The sequence below is a fragment of the Melanostigma gelatinosum genome (genome assembly GCF_949748355.1).
Source record: "Melanostigma gelatinosum genome assembly, chromosome: 8".
Classification (NCBI taxonomy): Eukaryota; Metazoa; Chordata; class Actinopteri; order Perciformes; family Zoarcidae; genus Melanostigma; species Melanostigma gelatinosum.
In genome coordinates this window covers 17,771,203-17,786,997 of record NC_136641.1, presented here as the reverse complement: position 1 = coordinate 17,786,997, position 15,795 = coordinate 17,771,203, and the positions used below count along the sequence as shown (strand labels likewise).

Here is a 15,795-nt window from a genome sequence, read left to right as displayed (position 1 = left end):
TACTGCCCTTCACAGCCTCAGCCTCGACAGATAAACAGAGCAAAGACAGTTTTGCTGTTTTTTTGGGTCATTTTTGGTGGATGAAAATTCTTCATTCAATTTCCTGTGATTAAAGTAAATACAGAATTCCTTTTAGGAAAAAGTCTGCATAGAATAACATCCCACAGTAAAAGTCAATATTGACTAAACGTCATTTCTTCACTGTCAAGGAAGTCACCCAGAACAAATTTAAAAGGATGCGTGAAAGAACGATCCCAGATCAAAGCTTTCGCTCAGAGGACCTCCTCCAGCATACTGATCCAAACAAAAAGAGTAAAAACAACCAGCCGTGCTGAAAACGCTTCGAGTGCCCTCAGAGAAATGTAGAGCTGATGATACAAAAGCAGACCCACCTAAGGTTGTCAGCTTCCTGCGGACTGTGAGCATGACTTGGCCGTTACGGGCAGCGTTGGTCATCAGCTCAAGCACCTGTTTGTGGGATTTGCCCTTGACTGGCACGCCATCGATACAGAGGAGCTCATCCCCTGCTCGCAGGCGCCCGTCCTTCTCGGCTGCACCGAGCGGCACGATGGCACCGATGTACACCTGTGGAGGATATGAGAGAAACAGCTTGACACACTGATCTGAGCCAGAGTGAGCACGGGGATTGACGGGCATTATGGCAAAATATCAGCTGAAATCCTTTAAGTTGCTTTTTGAGCATTTGATGTCTTCTGTTCTACTTGCAAAATAGACGTTTGCTGTATTTTTTTGACAATCCATTTTGTCCTACAGCAATAGCGGTAAGTCTGTCTATTTAACTGAATGCAGCTTTAATATTGATGTGTCTGGACCGTGCTGGGCTGCAACCTACCGGCTGATCCGGCCCCTCGCCTCCGAGGACTCTGAAGCCAAATCCTGACTCCTGGTTTCTTTTGATGAACACATCCAGGTCCTTGGTATTAGGAGCTGCAGAGAGGAGAGGAGAGTAAGTCATGTTTTTTTATTCGCCATGAAGACAACACACATGAATTATGTAGTTTTTGTATTATGTGTTGCCGGGCATGTGGGCAACGTGTGCATCGTATAATGCAGTGTAAGACTGTAAGGCCACCGACTGAAAGAAACATTTTATTTAAATATCTAAAAGATTATATTATATTTCTTAGATAACAGAGAGCTTCAGGAATTAAAAAAAAAAAGATTGCTAGACAAACTAGAGTTACAGCCTCAGTTGTATGCCTCCTCCAACAATCAAGTTGCAGTTTACATCCATCTTGGACATCTGTCCAAAATATCTCTCCATCATTTTATCCTATTTGACATTTGTATGAAATTGTCATAATTAGCGCATGAGTTATGGCCAAAAATGTATTTTTTGAAGTTTGTCCCTCCAGGTTTTCCTGACATATTGTGTTCACATGAATGGGACAGATGGACGTATAACCAGGCCATGGCTGTCACCGGTGCGGAGGCATGATGTTAATAATCATGTTGAATGGTGCAAAGTGCCTGGTCCTCTTTTTTTAAACAGGGCTCCCGAGCCATGGGGGCTAAAAACCACTTGTGTGTTTCATTGTGTGCACTTACGCTTGCTGTCAAGCAAGGCCCTGGAATTTCTGTAGAGCTCAGACGCGTCCGGTTTGGGTGAAGACGAGCGCAGTGTGTTGACAGGGAAAGGGAGCGGGTTGGGGAGCGGGTTGGGGGCCGACTCGGGCGGACCGAGGGCCTCTGTGCTGTTAATTATCTCCTGCTGCTGCTGCTGCTGCTGCTGCGGCGGCGGTGCGATGGGCTGGGAGCATGTATGAGGCATCGGCTGGGGTGCGGGATGGGGAGCCTGTTGAGGCGTAGGCTGGGGTAATCCTTGGGACATGGGAGCCGTGCACTGCAACACAGAGACAAGAGCAGTGATGTAGTGACAGAGAGAAACATAGGTTAACTACGACTTCAGGTCGATGATTATCATAGCGGAAAACAGACTTTTAAGAACACTGTAAATGTCCCCCTATTCCTATATAATATACCTTATTTATTAACACATAACATCATGCATAAATGGTAAATGAATAGTTAATTAAACAAGTTATTTTACTGTTAACAAACAATGAAATGATAATTTACTAATTATTAATAATGCTATAATTATTGTTAGTTTCTTATTTTACACGTATTAATTATTACCAAATGATTTGTAAACCTTTAAGAAACTATTTGTAAAACATAAACATAACAAATGGACCAAATATTTGTAACACTTTGTTAATGGTCAATAATTGTACTTAATACATGATATACAGTCGTTTATAAAATGTTTTGTGTGGAACAATAAACTTATAGTTTACTAATGTAATCTGAATTGAATTGATATTGGCTTTTATCAGCTATGATACAACAGAAAATAATTCATATCACACAAACTAATGATAAAATAGCATACATTATAGCATGACTAATAATAAATTGACATTACCAAATAACACAATTTTACTATCAATTTATTATTTAATAATGATGGTTATTATAAAGTTATATGATATATGATAAATGTAGCTAAAGCAGCAACATTTGACACAAATATATATATATTTAAATAGTGCATGCACACGTTGTGATTATGTCTTAAGCCTGTTGCAGCCTCGGCTCCTATTTTAAGAGTGCAGCATGGAGCAGCAGCACAGGAACAGGCTGATATCATCTTAAACACCCATACACAGAGGGATGTGAAGTTGCTGTTTGCCAGGAGCCAGCATATTTACCCACATGCAGCTCCAGAAATAACAGCCTGGCTAATGTGGGCTCACTGAATAATGTAACTAACAGCTTCCACATCACACACACACACACACACTAAGTGGTGCTTATTTCTTCTGAATAATTCCGCTGCAGTTTTATCTTCGGGGTATTCTTTTACGGTTCATCCCACAAGATTGGAGAAAAATTACAAATGGGTGCTTCAACTTACTGGTTTTAGTGATTTCACAGGAGACGTCTGGCCTGTAAGCAGAGAGGGGGAGGGGGGTGTTCAATTCTGAATTCAATTCATCAAGCAAACAACAATAAGATCTATTCAAACATACAGCTTAAAACACTTTAAGGATGAGTTGTTCTTTCTATCTTTCTTCACTCTACTGACCTGTTGGCTTTCATCGGTAGCGCTTCACACTACATCCTCTAGATATACTCTGCACCTTGTTTGTTGTCACTTAGTTGAATTAGTAATAGCGGTTTTATCACAGTTTTTAAAAACAATACTGTACACGGCCTGCTTTCCTCTCTGTCAGTGAGTCGCTGTGTAATTCAACCAGTAGGGGGCAGTACACTCCAATGGTTTACATGTCACTACAGGATGGAGGACACAGAGGTGACCGGAGGGCTAGGCCATCTCTGGGTTAAACCTGCCAGCTGTTTGCTACTCTACAAGAACGCTGAATACTCTGTCTGTAGCTTTTCATAACCAGTTTTTGAATGTCACCAACAGAATTGGATGAAATCCTTCGTAAAATAGTGTGGGTACAGAATAAATACATCTTAAATATTTTTTTTTAATTCCTTTTTTAAACATAAAAAATGTGAACGCACCAACAGTATCTACCTGCTCATATTCATATCACAGCGGAGTTAGGGACTTGTTGAGGGACGTGTTAAATTAGTGGATTATTATCATTATCGTTATCCAATTGAAGGGAAAGTTTACATTGTGTTTTTTTTATATAGCCTATTGAAAAAAAAGTGATGAAGTGATAATATATGCCAAACAACTGACATATATACACATATATATATACACACATATATATATACATGTGTATATATACATATACATATATATATATATATATACATATATATATATATATATACATATATATACACATATATATATACACACATATATATACACATATATACATATATACACACATATATACATATACATACATACATATATATATATACATATATATACATACATACATATATATACATACATATATATACATACATATATACATATATACATATATACATATACATATATATATATATATATATATATATATATATATACATATACATATACATATATATATATATATATATACATATACATATACATATACATATACATATATATACATACACACACACACACACAGACTAAAGCGTGAGACACACATCATGGCAGAGAGAAGGCAAAGTGTGTAAATGATAATGATATACGTTTTGAGGACCGGCATTTTGTCCCCATTTTGTTCCTAAAACGGGAGGTGAGTCCCCACATTGTGTGCAATCAGATTGATGTCCCCATAAGATGGGTAAAACACGCTCACATACACACATGAAGCAGAGGACGAGCCCCTAGAGCTCCGAACAGAGCCCAGCTGAGTACATCTGATAGGTGGGTGCAACACTCTTGAATCTAGGCTACTGCACTGCAGTAGAGGCAGAACGGAACAAGCACATCAAATCAGAGAGAGCCTGAAGTTGGAAGAAGGGCAACGATTACCCACCATGCTCCGTCTCTCCTCCCTTCCTTCTCTCTTCCTCTCTGAGCAGCGAGTGAATCACTGAAACTGCCACCTCTCTTCACCTTCCCAGCATAGCTCAACATGTGACTAAGCATCACTTCCTCCCTGCTTGGGAAGCTGCACGGTGGATGATGCAGAGTTGTGTGTCAACCGGAGCATGAAATTGCTTTACTTAACACGGGGAGAATCTGTGTCCAAGCAACACCTCCAGAAAACCACAGTCCACCTTGTTGTTTATAAATTAAAACATGCTGCGTGTTACACGGCCTCAAAGTAGACCTTTTGCCAATGTGGTATAACAATTCTTTCTTTCTCTCTTAAAGAATCAATTTCAAATGCAAGCGGGTGGGCTTCTCACCTCTGTTGTTTCACTCGTTGCTTTCTTTTGGGAAAAGGGAAAGCAAGGGGGATGATAATGTGGGGATTGAAAAGATTTCAGAAGCGTGGGTCTAGACTATCTCTGGGCACTAACACCTGTTTGTTGTCTGAACAGTAAGCTGAGTAGATTTAATATCGACCTCGGCGATTTGACAAAAGAGATGTCACAGCGTCAGCACTGTAACCCCGCCAGCTGCCACATACTTTCTAGGATTAGTTCAGGCTTACCTGCGGCTGCAGTGTACACTTCCAGCAAACTCTCATTCCTGCCAACTCACCTCCTCTCAGCACCAGCACGTTGACCTCGCTGCCCACAGGGAGGTCTTTGAGGATGTCCACCACCTGGGAGTGGCTCATCGTCTGGACATTCTGTCTGTTGATCTCCTTGATGACGTCGCCCTTCAGCAGGCCGCGGCACCACTGGGCATCCAGGATCATCTTCACCTTTTGGCCCAGGGGGCAATCTGCGATGGCAAAGCCGAAGCCCCCCGGGCCTTTCACCAAGGGCACGCTCACCAGCTCTGGCTGTAAGAAAGTGGGGTCAGGGCCTTCTTGGTTGGGGACGTGAGGAAGGTGTTGGTGGAGATGCTGGTGGTGGTGGTGGTGGCGTCCACCATTGGTCATGTGTGGTACTGCAGCGGTCTGCCTGGGGAGGGTTCCTCCATCTGGGACTGTATGGTGGGGGTCCTGTGGTGTGGAGGTTGAGGGGGAAGTGTCCTTGGAGAGGCCTCCTGAAGCCTCCTCACTGCTGCTGGAGTCCTCAGGCAGGGGGTAGCCCCGGCAAAGGACCATGTCCACATACTGGTTGATAGGGATGGACTGAAACATCTGCACCACATCAGCGTGAGTCTTCCCCAGCACACATGCCCCGTTGATGTCCACGATCACGTCACCTGCAAGAACAGAGCGCTGTCAGACGTTTGTGAAACAGCCACATTTGACAGTGTCGACGGTGATCAACACACAAAAGGCAAACTTGAAGAGGTACAATAAAAGAAGAGACACTAACGTCAATGACAAGTTATCACAATAAATGATATGATAATTATCGAGCTGGATTGCTCAAGTAGAATCTGTAAATGTTTTCTCCGTCTGCTCTTCTAACTCTTTCGGAAATTCAAAGATGTTAATGTGAGAGAGAGAGAGCGAGCAAGACTATAAAATAGAACACGGTCACTGACATGCCGTTCTCTTCTTCTACCTTTTGCCTGTAAGGGGGGAGACTCTCCTCACCCCTGGCCTGGCTGAGATATTGGCCTGGCTGAGATATTGGCCTGGCTGGGCAGCTGAATTGCTTACTGGCTAGCTGGCTGAAAGCCCAGTGGAGGATTCAGCCCACCTACACGATCAATAAGACAGCTACGGTTTCACTCGGAAATGAGCTCCGTGTCCCAATGTAGTGCCTGTTCAGAACCCATTACACGTATCTCCAATGACTGATCTAATAACGAACCATCCTCAAAACAATAACAGCGCTGTAGGTAAAACATAGTCTCAGACCCTTGAATTATACCCTCGGCATGAATTAACGCTCCAGGCCTGGAGTCAGAAAGTCTTAAATCCAGAATAATGTTACATAAATTTACAGTTCAGCGCTTCCTGTTATTAGCCAATGAAATTAACTACATTTTAATTTTTTTGGGTTAAATCAATTACCTCCCTCCTCAAGGGCAATGACACATTGGAAATAATCTCTCTCACTGTTCTACTTTCATGTTCATTCTCAGCAGCAGCACTGGTGTGGCTGTCGGAGCTTTTCAATGCAATCAATATTATTGTAATGTGAATCCTGTAGCAAGCGCTTCGCTGACAGTATTTCAAATGACTACAATCACCATGTGATAGCAGTATTTATATACACACAATAAAAGGGAATTTACTGAGCGAAGTAGCACTCGTGAGATTATAGAACGCACACCAGCAAAGCTCCATGTAGCATACATGTCAGTGTTGCAGATTGCTGCATTGGAACATCATGCAGATAAGCAGGCTTTGTCACCCACCAGCCTTTGCGGGCCTATTAAATCTGTTGTATATGGCTGCCTATAAAATCTGGTTGTTAACCATAAACTGAACATGTATTGACGGAAGTGTCCTGTTTTTAGAGCTGCTCCGCTGAACACTGTGAACTTTTGCTTGATCAAGCAATGTGACATTCAGGGTAAAGAGACAGTTTGGTCTTTTTTTTCTCGAAATGTGTTTGTTTGTGTGTACTCGGGATACATAAAACTGTATTATGACCAGTACGTATGCCAATACCAAGTCGAGTGTCACTGCGTGTACTGGCATTCATGCCATGCAAACAGACGTGTATGTGACGCTGGATTGTGTTTAGACAAGTAATAAAATGCCTGTTTGTCTTCCCTTAACTCTTCTTTCTGGCAATTCCTCCTTGTATGACTTTGCATTGTGGGCATGTAGAGTTGCATCAAACTGCTCAGCCAAAGTGCAGTCGAGGTACTGGAGTGCTCCTTTATAAACAGCAGGCCTGTGGGGGAAGCCTACCTGAGGCGATCTTGTTGTCATGCGCGGCAGGCCCATCGGCAAGGACGTTTTTCACCTGAAGGAATTCGTCGGGTCGGTCTCCTCCGATAATGGTGAACCCAAAGCCCTGGGGGCTTTTTCTCAGTGCAGCCTGCAGGATGGAACCCTGCAGCTGAGCTGGATCTCGTGTGAAGACCCGCGCTGCCCTGCCAGGCTCCTCTGCTGTAGGGAGGACGGTGGGAAAAGAGGAGAGAGGTTGACAAGAGGTAATGGACAGGGGGAATGGAGAACAATATCTTTAATGCCCAAATTCCTGTAATCACTGTATATTAAATTGCTTCTGTTGCTTCCATTTGAACACATTACACAGCGGCATTAGTTTGATAGAAGGGAGCAGCACATCTTTGAAGCTCACAGGTTTACCTGCTGTGACCGTCTATGTGGTATGTGAGCATTCATGTGCATGTGAAAATGAGCTTGGGACATGAAGAGAAACTGAAAAACTTTCTCACAAATTGCAGCGCGCCTCCATCTTAACAACGTTCGCACAGTGACAAGTAATAGACTGTCTGTGTGTGTGTGTGTGTGTGTGTGTGTGTGTGTGTGTGTGTGTGTGTGTGTGTGTGAGAGAGAGAGAGAAAGAGAGCGAGATAAGAGCAATGAGACAGAGAGAAACAGAGTTAGCCTTGACAGAAAGAGGGAAATTCTAACTAAATCCCAGCTCGCTCTTCCCTGTGCTGTGGGCCTATGAGACAGTGAGTTATGTGCTGGGTCCCAGCATGGGTCCCAGCATGGGTCCCAGCCCTGGGCTTCTTCTCTGGCAGTTCCCACACTGATAGATGCTGGAACATCAATCTCATTAGGGAGGGTAGAGATAGCAGCCCCCCCCTCCTCCAACACCACTCTCAAGGTGTCATGGGATTGCAATTTGCATAAATGCAATGCAATTGGCAGATGAATGTGACCGCTCTTAATATAAACAAAACGTGTGCCTCACAGCTGTGTCAGAGACATTTTCAAGATTACATATGAAAGTGCATGTTGTGCAAGCGTATGCATGCACAACATGATATTCCTCATGTGTGTAATAGGTTTGACATGATTCAGACTGCCCAGGCCTTCCATGTTCACACTCATTCTCAACTGACTGTCTGCAGGGTGTCTTACAGGTTCACCATGTAAGAAACCCTGACAGAGGAGTAAAGAGAGAGCGGGGTGCGGGTTGGGAAGGCAGCTATACGCCAAAGCCATGTTTACATGCTCTCAATTAAGCTGTGGCCCACAAAGGAACAGTCTGGGGGGGGGGGGGGGGGGTGAAGTGATAATATAAAATGTCAGACAGGATTGTCAGCGCTGTAATTATGGCTGAGAACAGCGCTGCGCTTTGCTCCTGTGTGCTCTGCGGCATTGTCTGGGAGGTCAGGCAAGCCAGCCTTGTCAAAACAGTGTTTAGATGCCACCTCACGTACGTCCGCCACGCACTTGCACAAGACCACTAGCCAGTAATTCTCATTAACACGGGTGGGAAGGTGCAGAATGTGCACGGGAGGGGGGAGGGAGGCAGTTGAAGCTGGAGGCGGTGGCACACGGAGGAAATATCATCCACGGACTGCAGAGACCCTCGGCTGTGGGAGGCGGGATTCAGCGCGCAACTGAGTGAGGCAGACAGTTCTGTCCGAGGGGTGTCTGAAATACAGAGGCTCGTATGAATACTAATGTGGCCGTGCCTTGTGTGTGGACGCACAGAAGAGCATAACAATTCGTCCTCATGTTACAACGACACAGGGCCTCTCCGCTTCTCACAGCTTCACGTTGACTGAGAAGAGGGTCATGTGAACAGTCAAGCAGCATCTTTCACCACAGGTGGTAAGTGATGAACAGATACCCAGTAGAAATGCAATTTATGATCATAAGTCGCTTTCTCCTTCTCAGTCTCTCTACTCTCCCTCCCCTTCTTTGTTCTGAAGAGATCTTTGAGCCGCGGTGAGCGACTGGGGCAAAAGCATCTTCAAAGAGACGTCAGAGCTCTCCCCATTTCACAATCGACTTGTCAAAACAAAATCTGCTGCCCAGTGAAGCGCTGTTCCATTATTCAAATTGAATATGATCGCTTGAGAGGCTATAGGCTGGTTATCGGCAGCACGGCTAGAACATCTTTCAGACAGACATCTCAGCATGAAGGAGATCATAAAAGTGCTCCGGTATTTGGATAACACATCGAATACCTTGTTATATTTGGGTTTTTTCCCTCACTAAACAAAAAGCTAGAAGAACTATGAAGGCGTCTCAATAAGGCTTTCTTCATAATGCTGTGTGCACCTGTGCTGCATCTCATAACAGCTGGAAGAGCAGGGAAAACTCAGACAAATGAAAACGTCACTGAGCTAAAGCTAAATGGGCTAACCTGTTGACACTGCTGAATTAAATATTGTTATATGGATGTGTTTGCTTACCCAAATGAATCTAAATGAATAAATAAAGGAGTTAACTTTCCGGCTGCTTCGTATCCCTTAACAAAACGTTGGTGTTTGCTAGCTAGCTTGGCAGAGAAGCTCTAAATTCTACTCCTTTGAGAAAAACTTGTTGGCCGAATTAATGGATCAATATGGCCAAATGATAGAAGAATAATAAACAGATCACAGCACACTGAACACATTGAAGCCTTTTGCTTCAATCTTCCTGCTCGACTCCGTAACCGTTTCCTTGCTGAACTGGTGTCTTGAGGGAAACGTCGCAGCAGCATCATGCAACTCAATTGGGTTGAGTCTGTCCCTTAACTTTCTTCGAGGAACTTGATTATTCCGCTCAATCCAGCTCAAAAACGCAGCCATTTGAAAAGTTAAAGGTCATTTGAAAAGTTTTGAAGCAACGTGAATGAATTAAAATGAATCTAAATTTAGAGTAAAAACTAAGCTGATGATTTAATCCCTCTAAACTTCAAGCTTGTTTTTAAGTTTGATGTAACTTGATTGAAAGTTAAACCGTGCTTTTAATTGGGTTTAAAAAAGAATCCCTGTTGGTGCAACCCAGGCTAATAAAGGTCTACAGCCATGCAACGCCATGTTTCATGTCAATTTCATCAATTTCTCTCTCTCTCTCTCAAGTGCACTTACCTGAGGGTGTGGCTGCTGGCAGCAGCACTGCAGTGGGCACGTCAACACTCAACTTTTTCTTAGCTTCCTGTACTGGATTCTCAAACTGGGTCTTCTGGTTGATGTGGCTGCACAAGAGAGACAACAACATCAGATGAACAAGAAGTTTAATTGTAACAAAGTTGTTAGATCACGCTTTACTGTGCGGAGGTGATACGTTTCCCTCCTGTTTTGTTGGTATACCAATCATCACATTCCAGATAAGGTTTCTGCTTTTCTCTGTGGTCTCATGTTTGGCCTCACAGAGCACAGCTTGTCCACTCTTGATGCTGATGCTGGATGTGACTTAACCTATGCTGGGTAGACCTCATGTCATCTAGCATACAGGCTTTTCTAAAACACTATGTAGACCAAAAAAAACCCCAAACCCGTCTATGCCAGAAGTGTAACGCATAGAGATAGATTGAGAGCATATCTAAACCTCGGAAATAAAAGAGATGAATTGACATCCCCAGTGAATTAAACACTCAAAATTGGATAGAGAGGATCAGCAGCAATCTTTGCTGCAGTAGTCCACTTTGCCGTGGTGGCATCGGCATGTGCTCAATGCATTGTAATCCCAGGATCAAAAGATGAAATCAACTGTAGATGGCTGTAAGCGACAATGTGCCCCTTTTTCATCGTGCACAGAGATGGTCTTCCTTTTAAACAGCTTTGAAAATGAACAACTTTGCTGACTCAGGATCAGCAGCTATACTTCGGAGAATTTACTCCAAAGTCAATTAATGAATTGTTTTTAACAATTACCACCTGTGTGCTGAAACCTTCCCTGCTACCTGAATGAAAGCTCCCTCCACGGTTGGATGGTAATGGAGAAAGGTAGCTTATTTGCGTAATGAGCTTGAACAGTTGTAAATCCCGCTCATGACAGCACCTTGGGAAGGCGAAATGCACATGCTGAGACACTGATGTGTGTGTGTGTGTGTGTGTGTGTGTGTGTGTGGGTGCAACAAAAACGTGCTCTTGCTGCGTATGACTCATGCACAGAGATACCCTTCCCATTAAGTCTGGGGAGATGAACATTTCCCTCTCTTTAATTTCCTTTCTGTCTAATTTTCTCACCCCTCGGTTGCCACACCTCGTGTTTCGTTTGGCAAAAATAATGACACTTTGTGTCACGTCGTCGCATTCGCTCGTTCATTTGCATCAACATTTGCCAGACAAAGAGACAGAGACAGGGGAGAGGCAGCCTCTCAATGACCCTCTTGCACTGATCCCCCCCCCCTGCCTGCAGGTCTCTCCCTCTTTGACCACAATAATGAAACTAAATGGAACATTGTGCTCTTGTTTACACTCATGATCTGAATGGAATCTCGCCCCTTATTTCGTTGTCAGGGACCCTAAACCTTCATTGTCTGTTGCCTTCACTGTCTTTTCTCTTTCATGCACACATGCACACGCACACACACACACACACACACAAAGCTGTAAACCACCACTGCTATCTGTACTGACATAATTGCTTTCTGTAGGATTGTGGGAAAGAACCATATGGACAATAGCATAATGCCACTTTCACATATTCCACAGGTCCCCCAAGATTCACACACAATACTAGTCTACGTCTGGAATTCAGCTGTACGGCTTTAAGTTGCAGAAGATGTTAATATAATAATCAAGAACAACATCCGGTTCTGAATAGTAGAGCTAATGCGGAACTTCTTTAAACTTGGATTGCTTCTAATGTCCAGCAGGGGGCGACTCATCTGGTTGCAAAAATAAGTCAGATTGTATGGAAGTCTATGAGAAATTGACCCTATTTCTCACTTAATTTATTACCTCAGTAAACATTGTAAATATAAGTTTGTAGTCTCAATTCTCCTTCAATAGTTAATATCGTTAGTTATGGTCCCATTTAGAGTAAAATAGAAGAAACAACAGGGTATGCTTTAGGGCGTGGCTACCCCGGGATTGACAGGTCGCTACCACATCTTTGTCTCGTCTGGGATTGTTGTGTTTTCGTCTTAGAAACTTTACACTTTCACAGTGTGTTTTCAGTTCATGAAAAAGTAAATTGTGACATTTTAACTTCCATAAAATGTCTTATCCAGCATTCGGCTATACTCCAGCAACCCTCTTGTGTCACTTCTGGCTGCAAAAAAACAAGATGGCAACGACCAAAAACCAAGAAGTGGACGGCCAAAACACCAAACTCAAGGCTTCAAAATCGTATCCGCACACCAATGGGTGACGTCACGGTGACTACGTTCACTTCCTATATACGGTCTATGACAACAACACAGAACTCGGTCAGAAAAGTGTAGTTAGTGAGAGGACCCACGCAGGTATACAGTTGTTTGAAGCACTGGGTTGGACCTTTAGTCTGTCACTTCAACAAAGACACAAAGAGACTGAATATGAGCAAGCAGCAGACCATATTCTCTACGTCCACCACAATTCACAGCGGTATCCCCCTGGGTCCCCTTAATGCACCGGGAGAAGTTGACTCACTCTACGTAGTAGGTGCCGTACAGCGGGTCCTCGATCTTCTCCCAGCCGTAGGGCAGCTCTGGTGGGAGAACAGAGAGGGAGAGGGCAGATGTGAATCATTTTTGATACTGCTGAGGCACCACATGGACAATTGGACACACGTTATGAGGCGTGGTGCTTTGACTGGCAGCTTCACAGCATGCCTGCCTACACCTAGAGAACAGGCGGACGGCTTTTTTTTGTATGTCACTGTGTGTTCAGGGCTTAATACACATTGCGGAGGAGGCAGGGAGAGAAGGAAATGCAGAGTTGTTATATAGCCTCCCTGTAACATAATAGCCTTCCTTTCCAGCTGTGTGTATGTGTGCAACATCTTGAGTCTCTGCTGCTGTGTGACAAGCGCATGCGGCTCGGAGGAGATCTTAACGCAAGAGGGGACCTAGGAAATTGCCTTTTGAGAGATGCTGCACTGATGAGGTCCCTGCATGTGTCCCAGAAGCCATTAGGAGGAGAGGGGCAGGCTGAAGACAGCTGTTCCATCGCCGTCTGTTAGCCAGCGCCCTCTTCAGAGATTCAAGGGATGCACACACTGCTCTACGCAGCAGGGAGTTGGGATGAAGTGAAAGTGTGTATGGGTAGGGAGGACTGAGGGCTTTAAGTGCCCAAGTGCAAATGTTACTACCATACCGACTATCTGCAGATATCGTCTCACCTCCTTCCTCGCATTTCTCGGGAGGCTTTGCCTTCTTGGCGAGGCGGGGGTCCAGCCAGGTGGTGGTCTTGCTGTTGTGACTGAAGTACAAAGAGGAGACATGGTTTCAGGCTTCAGTAGAAATCACTTCACAAAAACAAAAGATAGTGTGACAATCAAGCAATTACTGCAGCACTGGCAACTCTCAAGAGCCACTGTACCCAGGAGCTATTCCACCAGCTTTAACAAACAAACAGAGCTGAAAGCTCCCTGAAAGCAGTGGCTAACTTCTTATCTTGATGGATCAAACAGCTTATTAAAAAATACTTTACATTTTAACAAAGCCTAGAAGACCCTTTGAGGTAAAAGGAAGAGAGAGAGAGAGACAAAGTAAAGGAAGAGAAGGGGGAATACATAAAAGCACAAAAATAATAGAGTGAGCAGCGGCAGAGATCATAAAGAGCAGAACTGAGAGAGCAGGTCAGGGGTGGCGAGCTTCATTTAGCCTGTTGTTTCTCTGGCTGGCAGAATGATCTATTGATTTAGCAGCGAGCAGCGGCACCTGGCTCTGTCAGCGGCCCAGCACTGACTGCTTGCCACACTAACGGGCTACTTTTAGTATCAGCCAACAAACACAGGGGAAATAAAAGAAAAACGTAACCGAGAACAACACAACTGCCATTGTTGAGCCGGCAGCTTCTATGTCCAACACCTGGTTTGATCCGGCACAGAGGAGTGCGCCGGATGGGGAGCAGAAACGACTCACCGGCAGATCTCTCAACACATTTGGCTTACCATGGTAGGACCATTTGCATAATGGTGATGTAATAGGACCAAAACAATGCAAGCAAGGAGCAGGAGAAAGGTTACTTACTCTATGAAATAAACCATGCCGGTCTCCGTGTAGGCCATCTCCCACTTTTTAGGCAAGGACTCCTGACTTTCGTCCTGTGTGTTCCATACGCGCAAGTCCATAGCCGCGGCTGACTGGTTGTAGCTGGGCACCGTCTTCCTCCACTCCGCCTTGTCTTTGTAGTCTGTGGCCCGGCATGGTGAGAGGGACGCGGGCATGGAGACAGAAAGGGGAATGGGTTGGCAGTAAAGGTATGGGAGGTGGTAGAGGGAGAAAGAGACAGGACGTGAGAATGTGGCGCCATTGGAGCTCCTCTGGGCTCCTTGCATCTCTCCCCGCTGCTGCCGTCGCTCGAGTTGATCTTCCTCTGTACACTGTGGTGGACGGTTACATCCACGAGAGAGCAAGGGGTAGAGAAAGAGAGGGAGAGACAGAAAGAGAGAGTGCACAGAGAGAGGAAGGAAGCGCAGCAATTGCCATAGGATTTGCATGTCAGTAGAGATGTGCTGGAAACTGCCTCCCAGGCAAGGGCAAGAGCTGACCAATGCTTCAACACAGCCGCGAGTGCCACATCACAACTCTATTCGCATCACACAGGCTGCATGTGTGTGTGTATTTGCCTGATCTTGATGTGTGTGTGTGTGTGCAGGTTTTCATCTGGCTGTGTATGACCGAGCTTCATCATGGCATTGAATGCTCAGTCTGTTTGTCTGGGGTAATTGTAAGGCAGGGATGGGAAGTGACAGCTGTTGACTGGAAGAAGCCAAGAGCTTTTTGTGTTGAAATTGGGGCCTCTTTTTCATCATGGAACCATGGAGGGGCTTCTGCACTTACAAAGTCAAGACTAATTGACTACATGCAGACACTTGCTCTGGGCTACAGCAGCTTTCGACCCTTGTAGCGATAAATGATCTATGTTGCAGATAAAGGGGACGCGGGCTTCGTAAATTGACGAGCATGCTAACAGGACACAAAAGAAAAACGTCTGTTAACAATGACGCGTGACCATTATTGAACTATACCTTCAAGACATGGTGATATGTCTTCCTCTGCCCCTTTTATAATACATCCTCACCACCTCAACAATTCAATACATCCACAAACAGCATTTGAGATAAGACAACTCGTGAACTGCAGAATTGGGAGCGACATCGTTCTACAATGTTTTTTTTCTTGGCTGGGCTCCACACTGCCATCATTACTGCCCAGGGCCACAGAGATGATGCGTCTCTGACAATGTTATTCTCGTTTGCTTTTGGATGTCAGATGAGCAATTGCACGCTCACTGATCTTTCTTTT

General features: G+C 44.4%; 1 protein-coding gene across 1 annotated transcript in view; it reads right to left on the bottom strand.

Moving 5' to 3' along the window:
* The window catches only part of magi3a (membrane associated guanylate kinase, WW and PDZ domain containing 3a), a 96,825-nt gene that overhangs the window by 8,610 nt on the left and 72,420 nt on the right, over window positions 1–15,795 (bottom strand). The window contains exons 5-14 of the mRNA XM_079272740.1: window positions 14,518–14,680; window positions 13,665–13,744; window positions 12,974–13,031; window positions 10,484–10,590; window positions 7,392–7,592; window positions 5,165–5,779; window positions 2,942–2,973; window positions 1,570–1,864; window positions 854–948; window positions 393–585 (exon numbers count right to left, since the gene is read on the bottom strand). Coding sequence (XP_079128866.1) covers window positions 393–585; window positions 854–948; window positions 1,570–1,864; window positions 2,942–2,973; window positions 5,165–5,779; window positions 7,392–7,592; window positions 10,484–10,590; window positions 12,974–13,031; window positions 13,665–13,744; window positions 14,518–14,680 — 1,839 coding nt within the window. The remainder of the gene's footprint in view (window positions 1–392; window positions 586–853; window positions 949–1,569; window positions 1,865–2,941; window positions 2,974–5,164; window positions 5,780–7,391; window positions 7,593–10,483; window positions 10,591–12,973; window positions 13,032–13,664; window positions 13,745–14,517; window positions 14,681–15,795) is intronic.